The 26,373-nt window shown below is 42.3% G+C and overlaps 1 protein-coding gene across 2 annotated transcripts in view; it reads right to left on the bottom strand.

Moving 5' to 3' along the window:
* Positions 1–9,007: 9,007 nt before the first annotated feature.
* The window catches only part of LOC140491568 (multidrug and toxin extrusion protein 2-like), a 42,795-nt gene continuing 25,429 nt past the window's right edge, over positions 9,008–26,373 (bottom strand). For both annotated transcript variants that reach the window (XM_072589955.1, XM_072589956.1), the window contains 10 exons: positions 25,841–25,938; positions 24,148–24,261; positions 22,858–22,925; positions 21,691–21,799; positions 16,298–16,373; positions 16,126–16,195; positions 14,048–14,180; positions 12,562–12,656; positions 11,417–11,498; positions 9,008–9,543 (listed from right to left, as the gene is read on the bottom strand). In XM_072589955.1, the coding sequence (XP_072446056.1) occupies positions 9,347–9,543; positions 11,417–11,498; positions 12,562–12,656; positions 14,048–14,180; positions 16,126–16,195; positions 16,298–16,373; positions 21,691–21,799; positions 22,858–22,925; positions 24,148–24,261; positions 25,841–25,938 (1,042 nt within the window). In that variant the 3' untranslated portion in view covers positions 9,008–9,346. The remainder of the gene's footprint in view (positions 9,544–11,416; positions 11,499–12,561; positions 12,657–14,047; positions 14,181–16,125; positions 16,196–16,297; positions 16,374–21,690; positions 21,800–22,857; positions 22,926–24,147; positions 24,262–25,840; positions 25,939–26,373) is intronic.

Here is a 26,373-nt window from a genome sequence, read left to right as displayed (position 1 = left end):
ATTCTGTCCTTCGAGCCTGCACCACCATTCATTATGATCATGGCTGATCATTCCTAATCAGTATCCTCTTCCTGCTTTACCTCCATAACCCTTGATTCCACAATCTTTGAGCGCTCTATCCAACTCTTTCTTAAATGAATCCAGAGACTGGGCCTCTACTGCCCTCTGGGGCAGAGCATTCCACACAGCCACCACTCTCTGGGTGAAGAAGTGTCTCCTCATCTCTGTCCTAAATGGTCTACCCCATATTTTTAAGCTGTGTCCTCTGGTTCGGCACTCACCCATCAGCAGAAACATGTCTCCTGTTGCCAGAGTCTTATATGTCTTCATAATCTTATATGTCTCAATTAGATCCCCTCTCAGTCTTCTAAACTCAAGGGTATACGAGCCCAGTCGCTCCAGTCTTTCAGTGTAAGGTAATCCCGCCATTCCAGGAATTGACCTCGTGAACCTACGCTGCACTCCCTCAATAGCCAGAATGTCTTTCCTCAAATTTGGAGACCAGAACTGCACACAGTACTCCAGGTGTGGTCTCACGAGGGCCCTGTACAGCTGCAGAAGCACCTCTTTGCTTCTATATTCAATTGCTCTTGTTATGAAGGCCAGCATGCTATTAGCCTTCTTCACTACCTGCTGTACCTGCATGCTTGCCTTCATTGACTGGTGTACAAGAACACCCAGATCTCTCTGTACTGCCCCTTTACCTAAATGGATTCCATTGAGCTAGTAATCTGCCTTCCTGTTCTTGCCAACAAAGTGGATAACCATACATTTATCCACATTAAACTGCATCTGCCATGCATCTGCCCACTCACCTAACTTGTCCAGGTCACCCTGTAATCTCCTAAAATCCTCATCACATTTCACCCTGCCATCCAGCTTTGTACCATCAGCAAATCTGCTAATGTTATTGCTGATACCATCTTCTATATCAATAACATATATTGTAAAAAGCTGCGGTCCCAGCACTGATCCCTGCGGTACCCCACTGGTCACTGCCTGCCATTCCGAAATGGAGCCATTTATCACTACCCTTTGTTTCCTATCAGCCAACCAATTTTCAATCCAATCTAGTACTTAGCCCCGAATACCATGCATCCTAATTTTACTCACTAACCTCCTGTGTGGGACTTTATCAAAAGCTTTCTGAAAGTCCAGGTACACTACATCTACTGGATCTCCCTCGTCCATTTTCAGAGTTGCATCTTCAAAAAGTTCAAGAAGATTAGTCAAGCATGATTTCCCCTTCATAAATCCATGCTGACTCTGACCTATCCTGTTAGTACTATCCAGATGTGTCGTAATTTCATCCTTTATAATAGTCTCCAGCATCTTTCCCACCACTGAGGTCAGACTAACTGGTCTATAATTTACTGCTTTCTCTCTCCCACCTTTCTTAAAAAGTGGTATAACATTAGCCACCCTCCAATCCTCAGGAACTGACCCCAAATCTATCAAACTCTGGAAAATAATCACCAACGCATCCACGATTTCCCGAGCCACCTCCTTCAGTACCCTGGGATGTAGACCATCAGGCCCCAGAGACTTATCAACCTTCAGACCTAACAGTCTCTCCAACACCAAATCCTGGCAAATATAAATTCCCTTCAGTTCAGGACCTTCAGCCACTGTTACCACAGGGAGATTGCTTGTGTCTTCCCCAGTGAACATAGATCTTAAGTACCCATTTAATTCCTCTGCCATTTCTTTGTTCCCTGTAATATATTCCCCTGTTTCTGTCTTCAAGGGCCCAATTTTAGTCCTTACCATTTTTTTGCCTTGCACAAAACTAAAAAAGCTTTTACTATCCTCCTTTATATTATTGGCCAGTTTCCCTTCGTACCTCATTTTTCCTCTGCGTATTTCCTTCTTAGTAATCCTCTGTTGTTCTTTAAAAGCTTCCCAGTCCTCGGTTTTCCCACTTATCTTTGCTATGTTATACTTTTTCTCTTTTAACTTTATATGTTTCTTAACTTCCCTCGTCAGCCACGGCCACCCATGCCTCCTCCTGGGATCTTTCTTCTTTTTAGGAATGAACTGATCCTGCAACTTCTGCATTATACAAAGAAATATCCGCCATTGTACCTCTACGGTCATCCCTGCTAAGGTATTGTACCATTGAACTTTGGCCAGCTCCTCCCTCATAGCTCCATAGTTCCCTTTATTCAACAGAAGTACTGTCACTTCTGATTATACCCTCTCCCTCTCAAATTGCAGATTGAAGCTTATTGTATTATGGTCACTTCTTCCCAATGGCTCCTTTACTTCGAGGTCTCTGACCAATTCTGGTTCGTTACACAATACCAGATCCAGAATTGCCTTCTCCCTGGTCGGCTCCAGTACCAGCTGTTCTAAGAATCCATCTCTGAGGCACTCCACAAAGTCTCTTTCTTGAGGTCCAATACCATCCTGATTCTCCCAGTCTACTTGCATGTTAAAATCCCCATAACAACTGTTAAAATCCCCATAATAACCGTAACATCTTTGTGATAGGCCAATTTCAGCTCCTGATCCAGATCTTTTTCAATATATAATTTCAGTTACATCACACTGTAAACTTTTGCTATAAATTCTGTGTCCTACAATCATAATTATACTCCACAACCACCTGATGAAGAAGTATCACTCTTAAAGCTAGTGCTTCCAAATAAACCTGTTGGCCTATAACCTGTTTTTGTGTGATTTTTAACTTTGTACCAAAACAAAGTTTCTATCATGTGCAGTTGTTGGTTGCATCATTGATTCCAATGATTCAAAGCGTTGAGCAGTCTGATTTGTAGGATGTTTGCCCTTGCTCCTGAGTCGACTTTGACCTTTGGCATGGGCTTATCAATTTTCTTTGCTATAGGATGTTCATTGTGACGAAAGCTCCTAACAGTTTAAAATGGTCCACACAATGTACCATGTTCTCATTCTGATCGAAGGTTCTTCCACTCGGATTCCTCACCCTGGTCAGTCACACTGTGAACATCTAGCGTGTGTGTGTGTGTGTTGTCACACTCTGTTGTTGCTGTCCACCTGTTACATGTGGTTTTTGTCTGATTGTGTTCCTTTTATAGTGTCTGGTTGCATCATTTGAACTGCATTTGATTTGATCTATTATTGTCACATGTACCCTGGGTACAGTGAGAACTTTTGTTTTGCGTACAGTACAGGCAGATCATGCCATCAGGGTAATAGAACAGAGCAAGGAATACAATGCAATGACTGCAGAGGCGGCACACAAAGTGCGAGATCAGCATGAAGAAGGCATTATTCAGAAGTCTAATAACAGTGAGGAAGAAGCTGTTCTTGAATCTGTCGGTTGTGCATTTTGTATAATCTGCCCGATGAAATATGTTGTAAGAGATTATAACCGGAATGGTAGGGGGCTTTGATGTTGGTTGCATTCCTGAGGCAGCAGGAAGTATAGATGGAGTCAATGGATGGAAGGCTGACTGATAGAGACATAGGGATGTACAGCACAGAAATAAATCCTTCAGTCCAACTCATCCATTCCAGCCAGATATCCTAACCCAATCTAGTCCCACTTGATCCATATCCCTCTAAACCCTTCCTACTCATATACCCATCCAAAATGTTGCAGTTGTACTATCCTCCACCACTTCCTCTGGTAGCTCATTCCATACATGCACCACCCTCTCTGTGAAAAAGCCCATGTGATGGAGTGGGCTGTGTTCATGACTCTCTGTAGTTTCTTACTGTCCTGGGCAGAGCAGTTGCCATACCAAGTCATGTTTCATCTGGATAGAATGCTTTCTGCAGTCCATCTATAAAAATTGCTAAGTGTCTTTACAGACATGCTGAATTTCCTGAGTTTTCTGAGGAAGTAGACACACTGTTGTGTTTCTGTGATTGTTGCATTTCGAGCATCATCCAGAATCCTTTCACGTTGCATGATTTGCTGAAACAGAACTACTCTTCCCACACAGCTTGCTTTTTTTTTCTGTGACTTGGTGATTGTGCTGATGCTGGCAGCTGCATCTAACACTTACTTATTGTTGTTGTCAGCTGCATTGGTCTCCAATTTGTAGCAGTGTGTTGATGTCAATGTAGAGACCATCACTGGTTTCCTTTGGATTTTTCTCATTTGTTTGGTTTGGAACAGTGAGTTGAAGTTAAGAATTGAACTTGGAGCAGCAGCTTGTTTTGAAGGAGAACAAAGGCAGATGTTTTCTGTCGGGAACTGGCTTGGAAAGTGATGCAACCTAACTACTGATCCATGGACACTGTAGATTCTGGGTTGCTGCTATTCTTAGCACTGGCAACTGGTTGGATGTTAAATTGGTCAATCAAGGGAGAAAGGATGCTAATCAGCCAACCACAGAGAGGAAAAAAGAGAACTGGTTCTCAGAGTCATAGATTCCCTTCAGCCCAACAAGTCCACACCAAGTGGGCGGCACGGTGGCACAGTGGTTAGCACTGCTGCCTCACAGCGCCAGAGACCCGGGTTCAATTCCCACCTCAGGCGACTGACTGTGTGGAGTTTGCACGTTCTCCCCGTGTCTGTGTGGGTTTCCTCCGGGTGCTCCGGTTTCCTCCCATGGTCCAAAGATGTGCAGGTCAGGTGAATTGGCCATGCTAAATTGCCCGTAGTTTTAGGTAAGGGGTAGATGTAGGGGTACGGGTGGGTTACCCTTTGGCGGGGCAGTGTGGACTTGTTGGGTCGAAGGGCCTGTTTCCACACTGTAAGTAATCTAATCTAATCTAAACCCTCCAAAGAGTGACCCATTCCCCTACTTTATTACTCTATATTTTCCCCTGACTAAGGCACTTAACCCACACATCTCCGAACACTATGGGCAATTTCACCTAACCTGCACATCTTTTGGACCATGGGAAAAAAACCAGAGCACCTGGAGAAACTCCACACAGTCATGGGGAGAATTTGCAAACTCCATGCAGTCACCTGAGGCTGAGGCTGGAATCAAATCTGGGCACCTAGCACTGTGAGGCAGCTGTGTTAACCATTGAGCCAACATGCCACACAACCACTGCGCTGTTGTGCCATCCAGACTGAGTTCTGACTGAGTTTTGGCAGGAGGCAGTGTTATTCTTGAAACTTGCTCTCTTAATTGTCTCCAGCTATTGTATTGTTGAATGTTCTGAGAAAAGAATCCCAGTCTTTAAGAAACAAGCAACTATTTCTGGAATATACTGAGACTGTTCGTATTAACCCATGACTTCAGAATTCAAGCAGTTCTATATGCCTGTGAATAACCCATTGTCCAAGGATTTCATGCAGCCTTGCATTCATTATTTGAAATTAGCTACTGAACTGAGAAATTACACACCTATTACTAAATTTATTTCTTAACTCTGTGTGTGAGTGGGAATTTTGATCAAATGACATTGGTATTTAGATCATAGGTAATTTGACTACTTTGTTGTGTATCTGTGCTCTGCTAAAGTTTAAACATTAAAAATAAAATGTTACTTGATGTTTGTTATAAACTTGGTGTCCAAGACCTGTTAATCATATTGTCTTGTTCAGAACAATGGGCAATATTCACAGTCATTGAATTTTTAATCTTAACTGTGTTGTGAATTCAGTGATAGGCTGATTTGGTTTGGCTTGTTATCCCTGTGTCGTAATAAGATTATATTTTCTCTCTAAGTGGTCATTTCGTAAAAGAAAATGGGTATTGCAGCTAAAAACCAGCCCCAATATCCACTCAAACAGCTCAGTGTCTGAAATCATAGACCTTCCCTTTATCACAGCACCCACTGATGAACGGATCAATTGATTTATGTGGCTATTACCTGAAAGATATCAGCTCTAGTCATCACATCCTGAGGTTCACTGTTACACAGAGTTGGTTCTGTACCATTGACATCATGTTTATTCAACTGAATGCAAGAGGTGAGCTGCTTTTATTGGTCCATTTGTTTTAATGAAGTAGATTAGATTACTTACAGTGTGGAAACAGGCCCTTTGGCCCAACAAGTCCACACCGACCCGCCGAAGGGCAACCCACTCAGACCCATTCCCCTACATTTACCCCTTCACCTAACACTACGGTCAATTTAGCGCAGCCAATTCACCTAACCTGCACATTTTTGGATTGTGGGAAGAAACTGGAGCACCCGGAAGAAACCCATGCAGACACGGGGAGAATGTGCAAACTCCACACAGTCGCCTGAGGCGGGAATTGTACCTGGGTCTCTGGCGCTGTGAGGCAGCTTTACGGACCAGCCATCCAAAATATCCAGCCCATTGCTACTGTAAGTCTGAGGTCAGAAACAAGGCTTTTAGTAGAGGAGAAGAACCACACCAAAGTACATATCTTGTTGTTTGCTTCTCTCCCTCGATTTTTCTTTTCTCTGAACATCACGTACATAATTCGTTGAAGTTTGCATTGCATGTAGACAGGGTGGTTAAGAAGGCATTTCGCACACTTGCCTTCATTGTTCAGACCTTTGACTATAAGAATTGGGATGTTATGCTGAGGTTGTACATGATGTTGATAAGGCTTCTTCTGGAAGACTGTGTCCAGTTCTGGTCTCTCTGGGAAGGATATTATTAAGCTGGAAAGGGTTTGGGAAAGGTTTATCAGACTGTTGCTAGGAATGGAGGGTTTGAGCTACAAGGAGAGGCTGGGATAGGCTGGAACTCTTCTCACTGGAACGGAGGAGTTTGAGGGGTGATTTTATAGAGGTTTATAAAATCATAAGGGGTATAGATAAGGTGAGTGGCAGGTGTATTTTTCCTAGGGTGGGGAATTTCAAGACTATGGCATAATTTTAAGGTGAGAGGAGAAAGATTTAAAAATAAAACATGAAGGATAACTTTTTTCTACTCAAAGAGTGGTTCACGTGTGGAATAAATTTCCAGAGAAGTGGTGGGTGCAGATACAGCTAAAAAGACATTTGGATAAGTTCATGAATAACAAATGTTTGGAGGGGTATGGGCCAAATGCAGGCAGGTGGGACTACTTTAGTTTGGGAACATGGTCAGCATGGACTGGTTGGACCGAAGGGTCTGTTTCTGTGACTACCCCTTCTGAGTTTGTGCTGGTGCCACATGCCAGACCTGTTCTTTCATCATTCCTTCCAGCCCCATATCTACAGTACTTTGTTTTTCTTTCAGTGACTAACTCGAATAGAATTGCCTAGAGTTCTGGCACTGGTATTGTCTGAGCCACAGCTCCGTTAGCAGCCGCACTCAGAGTCAGATTTCTACAATGAATTAAATCATTGGATATTAGGCATTGCCAGCTAGACCAGCATTTATCGCCCTTGGCAAGATTCGAGGTAGTTGTGCTTTTGAACTGCTGGAGGCTTTGGGGTATAGGAAGGGGGCTTCAAGGCCCTTAACCCAGTGCCACTGAAGGAACTTTGATATAATGCCAAGTCAGGCTAGTGCATGGCTCAAAGGGAAATTTGCAGGGGATGATGCTGTCACATAACTGCTGCCCTGAGCCTTGGTGGTAGTGGTTTTAAGCTTGGAGAGTTCTATATAAAGGAGCATGGGTGCACACTGCTCTCACTGTTAAATCATTTGTGAAAAACATAAATGCCAATCAAGCAGGTGCTTCATCCTGAACAGTGTTCAGCTTTGTGTTGTTGGAGTTGCCTTCATCCAGGCCAGCGGGAATATTTCACACAAAAGTACTCACAGTGTTACTGATCACTTTTAACACTTATTGTATCCATCCTGACAGCAGAATGTACAACAGCCCCATGCAGTCACTCTCTAACACCGCTTCTTCCTTCATCTCCACGGAGAATTAACCATCTTGCACTCCCTGCGCAGTGCGGTTAGACTACACTCACCGTAGACCTGCAAACATATCTTGATAGAATCATCATGATGGTATTTTGGAACGGAAGATCAGTGTGACAATGTTGAAAGGGAAGGTTCAATTTGGGCTGGAACCCCATACTCTGATGTTGCAGGGGCCCAGTAACACTTCATATTGAGCATATACATAACCTTCAGTGTTTTGGAGATCCTCCAGATCTAGTGGCAGGAATGATCATTCAACATCAACATCCTCTGCCAAGGTAATCTACCCAGCATTAATCACTCAGAATCAACTCTGCTGTTATGATCATGCCCAGTAACTGACTCCCACAACAGCAGCTCTACTCAGAATTAGGTAATGGCAGGGGATGCCTAGGGACAACAACGATGGGTACTTCAAGATACTTTGAGGATTCCTCTGAAGAGTGTCGAGTGTATGGTACTGGAAAAGTGCATCAGGTCAGGCAGCATCCAAGAAGCAGGAGAATCAACATTTTGAGCATAAGCCCTTTGTCAGCTACAGGGGAATCAACGTTTTGGGCATAAGCCCTTCATCTCTCTGAAGAGTTCAAACATTGCCCCAACTCATGGGAGATCCTGGCCTGTGGACCAAACTGAATGGGGTAGGTTCATTCGAGAAAGCACGGAATGCACGGAGAGATTTTGTTGGCAACGTGCAGGAGTGAAATGAAAGCATTGGTAGGAATGCACAGGCCCTCCAGACAGCAAATGGCCAGTCCTTCATATATCCTTGGCCACAAGCAGCAGAATCTCCAGATCAGGCATTGGATTGATCAGTGTTCTCACAACCCAACAAACCAGAGGGGAAGTGTATCATCATCGGTCCCAATGACTGCCCAAGAACATCCTTCTGTATTCTAAAACAAAATGGAGATTTGAAAATAACTGGAAGCTCCCAGTAAATTTCTTCCTTGTTCCTGAGATTTCAGAGGCCACCACAAACAGACAAACCATTTACAGAAAGCAGTGGTTCAACCAATGGAGTGGGTGCTATGAAACCCACCTTGTCAGGATGAGTACAAATTCCAAAGCGAGCTAGATCATTGCCCTTAATGATACAGAATAAAGACAATAATTAATGGAACAATAGACTTTGTATTTCACATGGCTCTTGTTGAGTTAATATTGTGTATGCTAGCCATAACTTTTCAATCATTATTTTATATCACCAGGTAAAGGAACTGTGCACAATGCTCAAAGACTTTGGAGATTAGTAGACACAGGAAAACAACCTTTAAAGATTGGTGAAAATATATTTATTTCACATTCAACAATGAGTTTCATAAAAGATACATTGTTGACTTCCTACAGATATTATTCAGTCTCCTCCAATAACTATTTGAGATGACAAAGTGCATAGTGTTTAATGGGAGCACTTGAAATGGGGAGGACCCAGTCACTTTGACAAATGTTAAAGGAACCGCTTCTGGATTTGACAGAAACATTTAAAGCAGGAGACAATCCTTCGTCCAGTCTGTACAGTAACATTCTACACGCACGTCTGACTTCTGCTTTCCTTTTTGTCAAAACTATCATACCCGCTGCTCCTTGCTTCATCTCCGCTGTGTTTACTGGGGCTCATGTTTCTGTTTTGACAGTGAAGTGTATCACAAACCCAATTGCCAGAACAATTGATCCTGAAAGCAAGGCTAGGCCACGGCGTATAACCAGTTGTTTCATGGGCAAAACATCACCAACGATAACACCAGCTTGTGTTACACTGCACTCATGGATCAATTGTTCAACATCAGTGCTGGTCTCCATTTCATCTGTTTCTACAAACAAAACAGCAACAGAGCTTTATATAGAACGTTTAGTGATCTATAGCACTTCATTGGAAGAAAGCATTATGAAACATTGTCCTGGGGGCAATGAGTTCAAACCCAACATGGTAGGTGGTAGAATTTAAGTTCCATTAATAAATCTAGAAAAGAAATCTCACCTCAGTAATGTGGACCATGAACCCAGTTTCAACTGTTGTAAAAACCCATCACTAATGTGCTTCAAGTCTGTTTTCCTTGCCTGGTCTGGCCTACATACAGCAATTGCTTGACTCTTACTGCCGTTTGCAATGGCTTACTTAGTCAAGGGCAATTAGGGAAGGGGGAACAAATGCTTACCACCTCAGCGGAGCTGATATCCCATGAAAGAGAAAGAAAACAAAATGGAAAAGTCTGTGATGGGGTAATGAGGACAAGAAATTAAATTGCAAAAGGGTTCTTGATCCAAAACCAGAGGGAGAGGTAATGGGAGAAATAAATAAAAGTTATTTCTAGGAGCAGGTGTGAATGGCAAAGAAAAAAAAATGAGAAAGAAGAAATGGCTCAAATTGTGGCAGAGGTTATGATCTAAAATCATTTATCTCAAATTTGAGACCAATGGAAAATCACTTGGCCTTTTGTTTTTGGACCAGTAGAAGGTTCTTTATCCACGAAACTATTATTGTATATTTATAAACATCACTATGTTTAAATTTAAAAAAAAACAAGGATAGTTATATTGAAATGGCAGGTTGGGCGTGGGGTTGATTGATACTAACAGAGTTTATGAAGAATGTAAACTTCCAGCTGCTTATCTTGCTGGAATTCAGATGGGTTTCCTGTTCCCCTTCTCTGAGCCTGGCCAATGGAGGTACACCAGTCTCCATCAGCATCTCTGCTGTGTTGAAGGGAAATTACAATTTCCAAAATGACTGGACTAGTCACCAGAACTTGCCACGTTACTGGCCATGAGCACATAGGCACTTAGAGTCATAGAGATGTACAGCATAGAAATAGACCCTTCGGTCCAACCCGTCCATGCCGACCAGATATCCCAACTCAATCTAGTCCCACCTGCCAGGACCCGGCCCATATTCCTCCAAACCTTTCCTATTCATATACCCATCCAAATACCTCTTAAATGTTGCAATTGTACCAGCCTCCATCACTTCCTCTGGTAGCTTATTCCATACACGTACCACCCTCCGCATGAAAAAGTTGCCCGGTAGGTCCCTTTTATATCTTTGCCATCTCACCCTAAACCTATGCCCTCTAGTTCTGGACTCCCCCACCCCAGGGAAAAGACTTTGTCTATGTATCCTATCCATGCACCTCATAATTTTGTAAACCTCTATAAGGTCACCCCTCAGCCTCCGACGCTCCAGGCAAACCAAGAATGAAAACTACCGTTGGTGGGAGCCATGCAGCATCATGTGTTATCAATGGATACCGGGATAATTCCTTACAATTGTTGCCTTTGGTTCAATTTAAAGGCTGAAAGACCAAAAGGTCAGTCATCCTGTTTTTCTGCTAGAAGTGCGTTTTCTAGTAGCTACATCTATTTGTAAAGCATAGATGTAGCTACTAGCACCGCGCCCCCTCCAGGCAGACACCATTCTGAAATTTTCTTGAATCAAACCTTGGATTAATTGCCAACCCAGTTTCATTTAATAATTTAAACAATGTTAATAAGCTGTTTTATTGCAACACAATTACTCCAAAAAATGTTTTTCAACTTCAAAATATATCTTTAAATTACTTTTTACGTGTTCCATATAGCAAAATTACAGCCTGCTACAGAGAAATGGACTTCGGGTTTAAATGGTTCAGAGATGCCTACACTTGTTAGGTGGAACACAATTTAAAGCGAAGGTAAAATGTGTGATACCTGGCAAAATATTTTCAGTTTGACCATCAGAGGGGCTGTTTGTGGAGTCCATGTCATTTTTCACACCCGCATTAATCTGAGCCTTTAAAATAAAGCACAAGACTTTCATTAAAAATGTAGGGAGTACTACTCGCACAAAAAGAAAACCTCTTCCTTGTGTACATTATTTTGGAAACTATCAAAAGCTGTCAGTTGTTAGAATCACAGAATGATTCAGTGCATTTGGCAGGGTTAGCCAATTTGCCCTTATGCATTCCCACAAAATCCTGCAAATCGTTCCCTTTGAAACATTCATCTAATATTCTTTTGAAAGCCTTTGAATCTGGTTCCTTTACCCTTTCAGGCAAAAGGTAGAACTACAACTACAATTGGTCTAAACAAGTGACAAAAACAGTATGCTGTGGTGCTATGCTATCAAACACCCCCAGGCTCTCTAAGTGACCGGTCATCAGTTCCGTTAACTTGATGAGTAGCTGATATTGCACATCAGCTGACATTTTCATCTCAATGTACTCTGCAGTTTAGAGTTTCCAGTTACTGGTAACGAGGTGTCTGCCAGCCTGGGTGGATTTAATTGCAAATGCCACAGCGACTAAAAAGAAGTGACATGGTTGGGACTTCTTGACAACTGGCTTGGAAATGAACATATTATTTAATTTATTTATTACTGAGTTTTATTCTGAATGGCAAGATTCAAGGATGTATCAGAACTCCCGTGCTCCTCTTCAAATTAGTGTCTACTGGATCTTCAACACCTGAGGGACCAGGCAGGGTCTTGTTAATCACTCATCCAAACGTCAGCACCTCTGACCATGTAGCACACCCCTCAGTATTGCAATAGCAGTCAACATGGCTTTTCTGCTTAGGTTCCTGGAGTGCACTGCAAGCTTTCCATTTCGAGGAACAAGTAGAGGAAACAGAGGCAGATTGGGAGGTTTTTCCCTGGAATTCTGAGACACATCATCAAATACTTGACTAAGCTCAAATGGGGAAGACTTCACTGACCATGTGGGGGGCACATCGGACATTTGACTGGGTTGTTGTACATGAGAAGGGAGAAACAAGGGAGTAAGCAGGATAACAAAGAAAAACAGATTTGTTATTCAAAAGTTATGGAGTATCAAATTCTCTTTAGGTGCTCATACCTGATCAGATGCTTTCTTCCAGTTCATTTTAAAGATCACTATCTGAAAGAAGATCACTTGCACAATGACAGCGGTGAACATCCCAGACCACAGACCTGCAAGAACACAGTTTGACTTCAATAAACAAAAACACAATCCTTTCTGGGACTTTCACACCTTGCCTTCTTGAATTATCACGGACATTTGTTCTCACAAAGCTGCAGTGGTCTGGCATCCTCTGTCATATTCAATTCCCACCACAAAATGGCTCACATTCTTCCATCGCAATAGTCTGACCCATTCCCGAGCCATCAAGCATTAACCAGAGTGTGTGGCTCAGTGGTTAGCACTGCTGTCTCAGTCCCAGGGACTCGGGTTTGATTCCAGCCTCGGGCGACTGTTTGTGTGGGTTGCCCATTCCCCCAGTGTCCACCTGGGTTTCTTCTGGGTACTCTGGTTTCCTTCCACTTTCCAAAGATGTGCAAGTCAGGTGGATTGGCCATGGGAAATTGCCTAGGCATGTGGGAAATGCAGGGTTATGCGGATGGGGGTCAGTCTGGGTGGGATGCTCTTTGAAGGCTCAGAGTCCACTCAATGACCTGAGTGGTCTGCTTCCACACTGTAGAGATTCTATTCTATGATTCTAAATTCAATGAGATTAGGTCTTTCCTAGATATGTTATCACAATTTGATAGATTGAGATGTGAACTGAAGCTCCACGTTGCTATTTCGGATTCATAGACTCTGCAGTAATCATGGTCTGGTGTAAGTCTAGGAATAGAGTGTTGGCAGGGTCTTCAATCAGTGAAGCATACAGAAATAAAATACTGCAGACACTGAAATCTGAAAATAAAATCAAAGGCACTGAAAGCACTCAGTGGATTGGAGAAAGAAACAAGTTTAGGGTTTCAGGTTGATAATCTCTCAAAAATTTTAGAATTCAGAGTTCTGGTCATCCATCTGAACATCAAGTCCAGAGCGTACACAGGATCATGACCTGGAGTGGGCAAACCTTTTCACTCACTCCACCCAATGGCGCATTCATCAACTGTAGCACCGTCACTGTTGATCAAGCGGAAATGAACTAATCAATCCTGACCAAAGGATCCAATTGCTCTGTATTTCAATCATGGGAATATTGGAAGAGGAGGAGGCCATTCAGCCCCTCCTGCCTATTGCCATTCTAGATCACAGCTTCTACATCAATGGCATATTTCCATATTATCCCTTGATGTTGTTAACTAGAAAACCAGTGTCTTCAAATGATTGATTGACTTCAATGGGCATTTGGGAAATTCTAATGACTCATCACAAAATTTTTAAAAATTGCCTCTCTCCTCAGTCTAAGATGGCCTTTTAGTTTATTCTGACCCCACAGCTAGGGGAAACATGCTTTCAGTATCCACTCTGCCTATCTCTTTACCCCTCATGGAATCCTGCCAACTTAAAGTCAGACAATAGGACTTTCAGATAACAACATTATAGCATACTCAAAATAAAATCCTACCAATGATGCCAAGTTTAGCTGCAAACATCAGTGATATTCCAATAGGATAACCGACTGCGTAGAACACAATTAGATTGACAATGGCTCCGAGTTTCTGTTTCCCAGATCCTATTACTATTCCAGCACTCACACACTGTAAGGCAGACAAATGCAATATATTAACGGTATAGCTTTCAAGAGTGCTGATATTACAAACTTCAGGTATCCCTACCTGAAGTACATAGCCAGTTAGGTGTGGCTTACACCCGTACACGCTGTTAAATTCATGTTAACAAAAAGTTAGATAACCCTTTTGATATTAATTTTCTGAATTCTTGCCCCAAATTTAATCTCATCAAACGCAGACTATATAATCAGAAAAATGTTGATACAACCTCAGCCTCGGCAGTGCCTCACTGGGGACAGATCTGGACTTTGGCTCTAACCACCGAGGGCCACACACGGAATCCCTCAATCCTGCACCAAAATCTGCTTCAGTCACAAGGTCAGCTGGAGCAGGATAATGATGCAAACATTGCAATGTGATACATTTCCTGTTATTTTCACCAAAGATGATGATCAAGCTAAAAGAGAGAGTGGAATCAGAAACAGTCCATCTACGAGGGGAGTACAGACTTCTCAAATGGGAATGGTTTTGCTGACACACAGGCTGTAAACTCTGCAAGTAATTCCCCTCCTCTGTAGGGATCTAGCGTGAATCTCAACCTCACCAATGCATTAGTGATGATCACACTAATATGATTCAGAACTGGGAAAAAAAAATTGAAGCAACAAACAAGTGTTCCTGGAGAGTTTTCTCAGCTCCAGGGCCGTGAAGTAACAGATCAGATTCTAAATTGCTTTGCACGTGACAAAAGCCTAGAATCTCAAACAAAAAACATCTATACAATTATCAATCACTCCCACCCTGGTCAGTTGATTGTTCTAATTCCTCTGATGCAGACACCTCATACAGTGTGCCTGTCTCTAGCACCAACATGACAGCGAGGAGAAATAAAGCACGGGACACAATACGACCCCATGGATCTTAGTTCTAAGGAGCCACAAGGACAAACTCAGAATCAAAATGGCTACAAGGAGATGGCTATACTCACAGATACTAGCAAAAACCTCAAGGCTCATTCTACCATTTCTTCAGTTTGTACTGAATGAAGCAACAAGAAAGTCAAAACACTATACTTTTATCTGCATTTCGTTCATCAGGTCAAATGCAAGTGCTCTGTTCACAACACTTCCAGCATTTTGAACAATTTTTTTAACTTCATTTATGGCTTAATAAACAAAGAAAGTAGCCACATTTCAACACTTTCAAAATAAGAAACCTTGAAAAAGCTGAAGGCTTAACCCATGATAGAAGGGCTACAGGTTGGTAAGATCCAAGATATCATGTCTAGTTGGCATTGTATAAACTGGACAACAGTCCGTGTTAATGTGACTGTGTCTTCTGATACCACACAAGCATGTGGTATTCTGGTTTTGGAGTTTGCTGTCATCAGTCCTGCTTTTTCTAATCTAAGTCTCGGACCTGTCAAATTACCACAGAGGAGAAACTGCCAACACGTCGACATGGAAAAGGCAAATTGGCCTCATTAACAAGTTAGTTTATTGTAGGATAGCAACAAGCACAATTTACATCAACTTCATTGGCAGATTTATTTATAGGACACTTTGGATGTGTGGGTATAGTAGTGATGTCAATGGACTAGTCACCCAGAACCCCAGGCTAACGTTAGATGGTTCTTGTACCACAGTAGCAGCATTCCTTCCTCAGGGGTCTCAAGTCACAGGTTCAAGTACCATCTTCCCTAACCATGTGTCATCACATGTTTGAATGGAGTAAAAAATATCTGCATCTGCTTCCTTCAGGCACTCTTCAGGATTTGACTGTCTCTACCCAAAGAACGGACAACGTTATCAGATTGGGCATGGATATCAACCCCTTCTGAGCCATTTTCAACAAATGCAACCTGCCTTTATCTTGTATGTGTTTTGACCAGGAAATGGGATACAAAGAAACCCATGTCCTAAATCTTTGATAAATAACCAACTTGCAGCTTGAAACATTAAAATGTACTTACAGTCATGGCATCAAAAAAATGGTAAGTAGCAATTAAAGGATCTAGTTGTGCGACCAATCGAATAATTTCTCTAGAGAAAGAAAGAGGTGCGCGTCAGGGCTGAGGCATTTGTAAATTCTGTAAAATCTCAAAAACATGTTTTTACAGGTTGTAAAATTTTCCTTTTACTAACTTGTCAGTGGTAAAGATATAACCCACCACGTCCTTTATTGCTGCCAGTATCAGAGAGATCAGCAAAGCACAGCATCCTGTTGGAACAGAGCCACATGAAATAGCTAATTAAAACTTGGCGCAAAATATTCAAAAAAGTCAATCTGTTTAAATCTCCTCCAATCTATAACACTTGAGCTACAGTTTGACAAGGGTGAAATCTTCCAGGATCAAAGCAGTGAAGGAAGTAGTTGGCTGGTATGGAAATTTCCCAACTCTTTGTTATGAAGTTGAAGACATGTACTGTACTTTTAAGAGACAGAGAACTGAAAGATCACAATCACCTGTGTGATATGACTAGATGGCAGTCCCAGAGTGTACTGGAAATTGAAAATATGTAACATTTGGCTGTGAAATGAATACCTGAGTTTGGATTACTGTTTTGACAACAATTCAAATTTAACCAATCAGTTTAAATTATGCCCCAGGCTACTAAAACCCAATCGAGTTTCAATTTATCGTTTTGTCAACATTGAACCAATGTGATATAAAAATGTAGACATTTTGGAAATGAGAGAGAGAGAAAAACTGCTATCGAGGTAGATGCAAGAAATTAGGAAACCCTCTCTATCAAAGGTACCTTTTCATATGAAACATGCTCGCAGTAAAAAGAAAGACGACGGCCCAGAAAATTCAGCAGCTGGAAGAGTAAAGTTACAGAAGATGATAGTGGCTGTGTGGTTTTGAAATTCAGTTGATGTAATTTTAAAGTGTTTTATTGGAACAGCATATTGTTATAGAGTTGGAGGCAGATAATAAGCAGTTAAGAAAAAGGGGGGCTGAGAGTTGTGAATACTTGTTGTTTATAACGTTAATGCTAAGAGTTAAAAATAAATTGATTTTATTTCTTTTAAATAGTGGAATTTGGGAGTTCTCCGTCACTCATACTTTAACAGATTGTGAGACAAGGTGAGCTTTTCTGGGTGTTTGGTTTAATTAACAGAAGGGTTCACTGCTCTTTCATGCAAGTTCCATGGGGAACCTATGCAGCCAAGACCCTCAAGTAGTCAATCAAAGACCACGCAAAGGCCTATTCCAACTGGGGCTGCAATTCTCACTCCAGGATGCAGACCTACCTATTGATTGAGTTGATCTGGTTTATTGTCACATGTACCTAAGCACCATGAAAAGCTTTGTTTACAAGCAGTACAGGCAGATCAGAGAGAGGACATACAGATCACAGGGTGAAAAAAAAAAACTTGGACAGAGGCAAATAGGTTACATCACACAGGGTGTACACTAGGCAAGATTAACCTGAGCAAGATCAGCATTATCTGAAATTAGAGAGGCCCATTCATCAGTCTAACAACGGCAGGGAAGAAGCTGTTCTTGAAACTATTGGTGTGTATGTTCAAGCTTCTGTACCTTCTGCCTGATGGAAGAGGTTGTAGGAGAGTATTACTGGGGTGAGAGGGGACTTTGAGATGTCAACAACCTTTCCATGGCAGCGAGCCATGTAAGTGGAGTCCATGGACGGAAGGTTGGCTTCTGTGATGGTCTGGGCTGTGCACAGCACCTTCTATAGTTTCTTATGGTAAACCTGTGGGGGCTGCACGTCAGTTCACCCGAGGTGGGGACACCAGTCTTCAATAACTTATGCACAATGGGGAGCACAGACACAGGGCAGGGATTGGCTGCGGGCAGCCGCCACTGTGCTCTCACTTATGATCCTGGACTCTCACCGTCTTGCAGGAACTGACCCCCACCCCATTCCAGTACCAACCCCTAACCCCTTTCACTGTTGCTCCTCCCTTGGGAGTTGGGTGACTGGGAAAGTAGGTGCTGTACCAGAGGCACTGGCGCTGCAGACTCCTAGAGCTAGCAGGTTATGATTGGCCAGGATGACGTATCCCAGGGTCCTTAGCTTGGTGACTCAATGGGCTACCATTGACACTGAGAAGAGCTACATTTTTGGGGTACTTCTTGATTATACAGTAGCATGGGGTTAAACAGGACTACGTCACATACAGCATGAAATGGTAATTCAGGAATCAGTGAAGATACTAGACTACCAATAGAGAGAAAGCAGTGATAAAGGTTAATGCACACCAGAGGGAATGGTCCTTAATCAAGTAAGTAATCAATAGGCAGCAGCTGGAACAGACTCCGAGCATCAGGTGGCAGCAGCAACAATTGGACCAGAGGGGATGAACATGGTCAATTTACACAGAGATACAGAAGGCAACCATAGTGATGGGAAGAATAGGGACCAGTAAAAGGTGCTGCCAATAGTATCTGGTGAAGAGTAAAAGGTGGTAGCACCAGCCCGCATTCAGCTTAACCTTATGAGAATGTACAGGCCCTTGGTGAGAACACACCTGGAGTACTGCATACACTTTAGTCTTTACAAGGAGGATCTTGTGTCTATGCAGGAAGTGCAACAAAGGTTTGCCAGGCTGATTCCTGGGATGGCAGGAGTGATGTGTGAAAACAGACAGTATTGGTTAGGACTAAAAATGCTGGAATGCAGAAGAATAAAGTGGGGAGTGTTGGTGGGTGGGGGGGGGGATGCTCTCTGACAGTAACATATAAAACTCTAACAGAACCAGACAGCTAAATACGAAAAGGATGTTCCTCGGGAGTCTAGAACTAGAGACCACTGTCTAAGGAGAGGGGTAGGCCATTGAGGACTGAGATTAGGAGAAACGTCTTCATCAAGAGTGTGGTAAGCCTGTGGAATTCACCAGCACAAAGTGGTTGAGACCTAAATATTTAATGTTTTCAAGAAGAAGCTAGATATAGTTCTTCAGGTTAAGGGATCAACGGGAATGGGGTGAAGGCAGGAACAGGGGACCGAGCTGGATAATCAGCCATGATCATACTGAATGGCAGAGCAGGACTGAAGGGTCAGATGCCTGCTCCGAATTTCTACATTGCTGTACCATGGAAATGCACACCATGGGAGTGACGTCATGCTGGGGAGGATGGGCACATGAAGTGGGGCAAAGAATGGGAAAAGACATGGCAAAACACTGTCAGCAATACTAGGTATGTGCCTAATATAACCCAGGAAGACCAGTCAGGGCCACTAGGTCATGTCAGCCCAGACCAAAGGGCCATCAAAGAAGTTACAAATCGTTTTCATGGGAACTCTCCCACCTACTCAGGGAATGCCTACTGTCTGGCCAAAGGTGGATGGAACCTTGTCTTATAGAAGACTGCTCAACCATTACTGTAGCTCAAGCATGTATTCCTGATGAAGGGCTTTTGCCCGAAACGTCGATTTTCCTGCTCCTCCGATGCTGCCTGAACTGCTGTGCTTTTCCAGCACCACTCTACTCCAGAATCTGGTTTCCAGCATCTCCAGTCATTCTTTTTACCAAGCACGGTAGATTCCTACAACACTATTACAGATGGATTCAGATCCAGGAGCATATTTGACTATGAGCAATGAAGGAAGCTATGTTACTCTGAATCAAACAAAAGTTTTATGTCTCCTTCTGCAGAGTTTGGAGATGGCAGAGCGAATGAATAGAACATTAAAGAGTGTGGTAAATAAAGTCATCCAGAAGGCAGAGCAGGGATGGCTAGATTTACTGCCCAGTATCCTAATGGATCTGTGGGCAATGTGGAGCAACTAGATTCACTCCATAAGAGCTATTGCAAGAGTGATGCATTGCAAGAGGATGTTATGACTTATAACAAGGACCCATGATAGAGTGAAACAATTTGAGAGAGACCTGTACAAGGAACTGCACAGACTGAGACAAAATATTTGGGATCAGCAGATTATATACAATGTGGAAGTAGAAGCAGCAAGAGAACAGGCTGAGAAACCGAAAAGAGAGCTAGGGTCTTAGTAAAGGTTGCACTGGATTAGGATTTGTGCCAAAATGGATCGGACCTTATAAAATAACCTTAATTAGTGACACATGCACCTGTATTATTGTGAAAGGAAAAAAGCCATGAGAAGCATTAGTCACAGTTGAAAACAGATTTTGTTTTATAGAGTTAACCATAACCAACCTGTAGTAACTGGGATAAAGAGATAGAATGCTGGAGAAACTCAGCAGGTCTGACAGTATGGGTTTTTCTTTTTGCTGCCAGACCTATTTAGTTTCTTCAGCATTCTGTGCTTGTTTCAGACTTCCACCATCTGCAGTATTTTGCTTTTATTAGGTGGTGATTTGCTCACAACCTACAGCACGTTACTCGACACACTGAAGGCAGGAAAAATGGCAAAATGGTTCCTGGGAAAGAATGGCCTGACATTCCAGTCCCCAACTACTGTCAGGGACATTGCGCAGAACACTAGGCCGAGACTTAGACATCGTTGCTCATGAGAGTATCAAACCATACCCCCATCCGCCATCACCACTGTATCAATGAGTCATGAAAAGGAGCTGAGACTTCAAATATTTTGTCTGCCTCTGAGATCAGCAGCAGAAAATGGAGTGGTGTTGGTGATTTTGAGAGAGATGTGATCATTTACACCATTTCCAATATTGGCTTATCTTTGTGGTGCTCAGATCAGACCTGAGCATTGTGCAAATGATAACTTGGGACAAAAGTGGAATCAAGGGTTATGGGGATAAGGCAGGAACAGGATACTGATTGAGGATGATCAGCCATGATCATAATGAATGGTGGTGCTGGCTCGAAGGGCAGAATGGCCTACTCCTGCACCTATTGTCTACCAGGCAATGATAACATGGCTCCACCCATCTTTTGGGAGGACATTCATCAAAGGGCAGGTTAGTCAATGGTGGTTGAATCAATTTAAGTTAGCTCTTGGTTAAAATTTCAGCCACAAGTGTTTGAGTAAAAAAAGTAAACTGGGATAAAGCTGAAGAATAAGGGTACTGAAACAGGATAAAGGGATGTGAATACTAAAAGAAGGGGAAGGTGAAAAATGCAGGGAGCGACTGAGACAGAATAGGGCGATAACTAGGCCATATAAACAGCAAAGATAATGAAAGCCTTGGGTAAACACAAACAATGCTTGTTGTATGTACTGTGGGAAATGAGTAAACTATCACCACGACATCAGGTCAACACACATTTTAATTCGTTAGTCAATTTACACCGTCACTTGTTATTTGGAATATCGTGTGCAATTCTGGTCTCCTTCCTATCGGCAACACTCCCTAGGACCTTACCATGGCAGAGCAAGGTGTTGACTCCTGAAAACAAGAGGGAGCAGGAAATATAATGCTGACTGAAAACTGCACAAGGAATTGAGGCAATGGATTACACTGCATTTGAATAGAGGCCATTCAGTCCACCACACCTGTTCTGGCTCGCCCCATTTCCACAAGCCCTAGGAATTTCTTTTTGTAGACAAATAATTCTCTTTGGAGACTGTAGGCAGTTAACACACCAACCGTTGTAACAAATTCTAAACCAAGCACTCACCAGCACACAGCAGAGCGACTTTGGCACAGGTCTTAGCCTGTGCAGAGTCTCCAGCACCCAACGCATTCCCCACACAAACACTGACAGCCACACTGTACCCCAGAGGGATCTGTAGAGGGAAACAACAGCATCATAACCACAACTACAGCTGACTCTATTTTCCTCATGTTATTCCTCTGTGCGATATTTTACTTTTGTTCCATCAAAACTGAATACCTAATGTGGGTTACAGAATCGTAAATAAAAACTAGTAGAATGTTGTGAGTGCTGACTATTTGGTCTCAGTAGTGAGGGAAGAAGGCAAAATAAAACTGGACACCAAGTGATTGTTTTCAACAAGCTTCAGTTGGCAGTGATGCTTTTTTTTTGCTGGAGTGCAATGAATAGAAGTTAGAAATAAGATTTATTCACTTTGCAGTGGTAGCATTTCTATCTCTTGAGCTAGGAGACTTGGGTTTGAGACCCAACTGCTCCAGAGGTGTATAATATCATATCTGAACAGGCTGTTAATTATTAGTATCTAAATGGGTAGAAACAGTAGTGGCACCAGGTTCAAGACCTGGCAGCATGGTGGCTCAGTGGTTAGCAATGCTACCTCACAGCACCAGAGTTTTAGGTTCGATTCCAGCCTCGGGTGACTGTCTGTGTGGAGTTTGCATGTTCTCCCCATTTCTGCGTGTTTCTCTTCCGGGTGTTCCAGTTTCCTCCCACAATCCAAAGATGTGCCATTTCCATGGGAAGTTACCCATAGTGTTCAGGGATGTGTAGGATAGGTGCATTAGTCAGGAGTAAATATAGGCTAGGGGGAATGGGTCTGGGTGGGTTACTCTTCAGAAAGTCGGTATGGACTTGTTGGGCCAAATGGCCTGTTTCCACACTGTATGGATTCTATGAAGATGTTAATAGTTACACTGAATAACCATAAACAATCAGAGAAGCAATTGTGCATGGTGCATGTCCAAACTGCCACTGCCAATTATAAAAATGATGGTCCCGATAAATGGGAAAACAAAAATGAATTCAGTAAATAATGACATTTTTTATGAAATATGACTCCATAAATATTTTTTAATAGCTACACAGTTCTATATGTTGCATTGAAGCAACAATTTCTAGTTTGAAACAATTAAGCTAATAATTTGCAACCTCAACAAATACCGATCTTACCATGTATGCTGCTGATAAAACTTGGTAAATTATGGCCTGTGCTCCAAGTTCTACTTCATTAACTAATCCTGTAATAAATGGAATAGTACAGCAGACTTTAATATTGTAAGAAATGTCAAAGGAAGGAAAATTTGTATAGATATATTGACTTGCATGACTTCAAGGCATCCTAAAGTGTTTGACTGTTCTAAGCACATTTTGTTTGAAGTGTCGTGAAGGGTGAGGGGGTTAGTTAGTTGGATGGCTGGTTGACAATACAGTGCGATACCAACAGAGTAGGTTCAATTCCCACACTGGCTGAGGTTACCATGCAGGATTCTCTTTATCAACTATTCCCCTTGCCGAAGGTGTGATGACTCTCAGGTGAGACAGTAGCTCTATGGTCTGGTAAGACTTTGGCGACTGATAGGGAGGGGTTACAATATGGAAAATACAGCAGATGGTTTAAAAGTAAAAATGGAGAGCTGCACTTTCAGCTGCCAAGCTATGAGCACTGGAATTTCCTCCTTAAACCTCTATACCACTTTGCGTCCTTAAAACCTATTTCTTTGACCAAGCATTTGAGCATCTGCTCCAATATTGTTTTGGGTGACTCAGCATCAAATTCAGTTTTGATAATGTTCCTGTGAAGCACCTTGGGTAGTTTTATTACATTTGAAGGGAGCTATGGAGATACAAGCTATTGCTTTATTTCTCTGATCTGTGGAGCGAAGGTCAAGATTGTAAAAACATTTCTTCAAAACACAACCCGCTTATAACCAGAGTCAGGCCAAATTCTGCACCACCTCCAAATGTTGCAAACCTCTTTTGCAGTCCAATGATCAGAAGTGTACACAGAACTGGTGCTATCATCTAGCATTTTGCCTGTTTTCTAAGTTGGTTCACTACTCCATTGATTAAAGATGGATGGTGATAAAGTTCACCCCTACGCTCAGTCTTCAGACTCTTTCAATGTCATTCTTTCTCAGCTGCTTTGGCCGTAAAGATCTGAAATTTCCCTCCTTAAAATACCCCACTTCTCTACCTCTCTCACTCTTTACTCGTTTGAGATCCTTCTTTGAAATGAAGTTCTGGTTACCTGTCCTAGTGTCTCCTCCGTATTCAATAATGTTCAAGTGAATCATCATATGTTCTTTTGAAAATGCTTCATAAATGCAAGTTGTCATAATTAAATTACAGTTTGGCAGTCAATTATTTCACTGGAAGTTTCAAGAGATGTATGCCTAACATAAAAGACTTTTGGGTCCTGATTGATAGAAAGCTCGGGGGTTTCAGCAAGACGTTATTTACCCGTAAGGAAAATTGCAATTTCATATGTCCACCATTCAATACACAGCATCAGCATGCTGGGAATTGCCAGCTTTATAAAACGGCCCCACTCTTGCAAGCAGTCAACAGACCATCCTAGGCAAGAACAAAATGATAGAGTTGATAACATCCAAAGAAATACAAAAATCAGGAAATTCCTTTTCTAAAAGCAGAGGTAAGAAGGGAGGAGCAGAAAGAAAAAAAATTCAAATTATGAATTGCAGACCAGAATAAAAGTTGAATTCAACCAAATAACTCTATTTGAATTTTATATTCCCACCAACTGCTGTGGGGGGATTTGAACCCATGGCATTAGCCTGGACCTCTGGATTACTAGTCCAGTGATACTGCCACCAATGCTCCAGAGATGAGGCATTCTGGAAATAGAGCACCTGACTATTCTCCTTCAAAACAAAAAGAAAATGAATGGCGTGTTACTAGCTTATTTATGATCAGAAAGTGAAGGGTTCCATGCATTTCTTGGTCTGGGTTACAGTATGTTAACATTGTTAATATCTTTGTATACAGTTTGAAATCGGGAGGATGAGGGGTGCATTGTACCTACAGGTAATGACATCTGCTTGCACATTCCTAGCCACATGGCCATGGGAAATGCCTATTCTTTCACTCTGTCCCCCACCAGAATATGGCAGCTTCCTTAAGGCTTGCTGCCCGAGAGAAGTTGCTGCTTGTCTGTTGTGCCCTCCCTCTCTCTCTGGGTTTCCACTTGCCGGCTCAATGAAGCAAGTCTCCGGAATGAGTAATCTTCAAATTCTGTTATAATTCCCTAGGTGGCAAAAGGTTAATGCAATATTGGGACATGAGCTTGAGCCGCTGGATTGAGGAATGGTCTCAGGGCTGACCTTGTGTCTCAGCTAGTATTGGAAGAGGCATTGCAATTGACCACAGCAGCTCAACAAGGTAGGAGGGGACCCACTCACTACTATTGCCACATCTCGCCTATTACCAGCGATTTTGTGTGTCAGGCAACGCTCCTACACACAACTGAATGTTTTTGTTTCCTCCAACTTGAAATCAGTGATATTTTTTCATTGATTAACCACCAGTAAATCACCCATGATCTCTAATCGAGCACGTGCTAAACCAGTTAAGGGCATTGAAAAGGTGATGGAGAGATAGGGAGGGAGGGGAGCAAATCAAAATGAAAGTGAAAGGAGAGGCTTCTTGAGAGATAGGGTTTATACAAAATCGTTGGAGAAGATCAGATCAATGAGACTTGTCCAAAATCCACTCAAATAGTCACTTGCTGCCTTTCAACATCTCAACACAAGATAGACAAAAGAACTGCGAACGCTGGAGATCTGAAAGAAAACCAGAAATTGCCAGAGAAACTCAAGTCTGGCAGCACACACGGGGTGAAAGCAGAGTTGACAACTCAACATTGACTCTGCTTTCTTACTGCAGACATTGCCAGACCTGCTGAGTTTCTCCAGCATTTTCTGTTTTGTATCAATGTTTGTATTCACTCATTCAGTACAGAACAAATGCTAGACCCCATGACCCCAGCAAAAGTCACAAAAAGAAAAGGAAAAAGGCAGAAAGCCACACACGCAATTATTTGAAATGTGCAGAACAGAAGCAGGCCATTCAACCCTCCCAATCTGTGATGGTATTTATATTCCACTCAAGTTGCTCAGAAACAAATAATTATTACCTTTCCAGGTCTCAACATACAACTTTTTCCATCTAATGTATATGAACAGGAGAATCATTTGACAGTACTGAGAGGCAACATTGGCAGCAGCTGAGCCCCTGGAAATAAATGAAGTTCACTCATTAAATACCACTTCAAACCTGCCGAATCAAGGATAGCACACCATATCAAAAGCAGATTTTAAAAGAAACTTGCTTTTATATATTAACTGGCATCGATGTATTTAATGTGGTACATTCTGTAACCGTGGCACATCCCAAAGCATGTCACATTCAATGAAGTGTGGCTGAATTGTTGTAATGTAGGACACGGGCAACCATTGAGCACCCAGTAGAGTTCCATTGACAGCAAAGGGGTAAAGATTTCTAGGTGCTGGCTGAGGGATAAATATCAAGTTATGCAGAAAATTGGCAAAACAAAAAATACATACTATTTCAAACTGAATATTAGAGAACTTGCAATAAAAATTCAACTACAGTAGCACCTCGACATACGAACAACCCCGTTCACGAACAAATCGGTTTACAAACAGG

The sequence above is a fragment of the Chiloscyllium punctatum genome, chromosome 19 (genome assembly GCF_047496795.1).
Source record: "Chiloscyllium punctatum isolate Juve2018m chromosome 19, sChiPun1.3, whole genome shotgun sequence".
NCBI classification, from domain to species: Eukaryota; Metazoa; Chordata; class Chondrichthyes; order Orectolobiformes; family Hemiscylliidae; genus Chiloscyllium; species Chiloscyllium punctatum.
The sequence above is the reverse complement of the archived record's forward strand: the minus strand, read 5'-3'. Positions and strand labels throughout refer to the sequence as shown.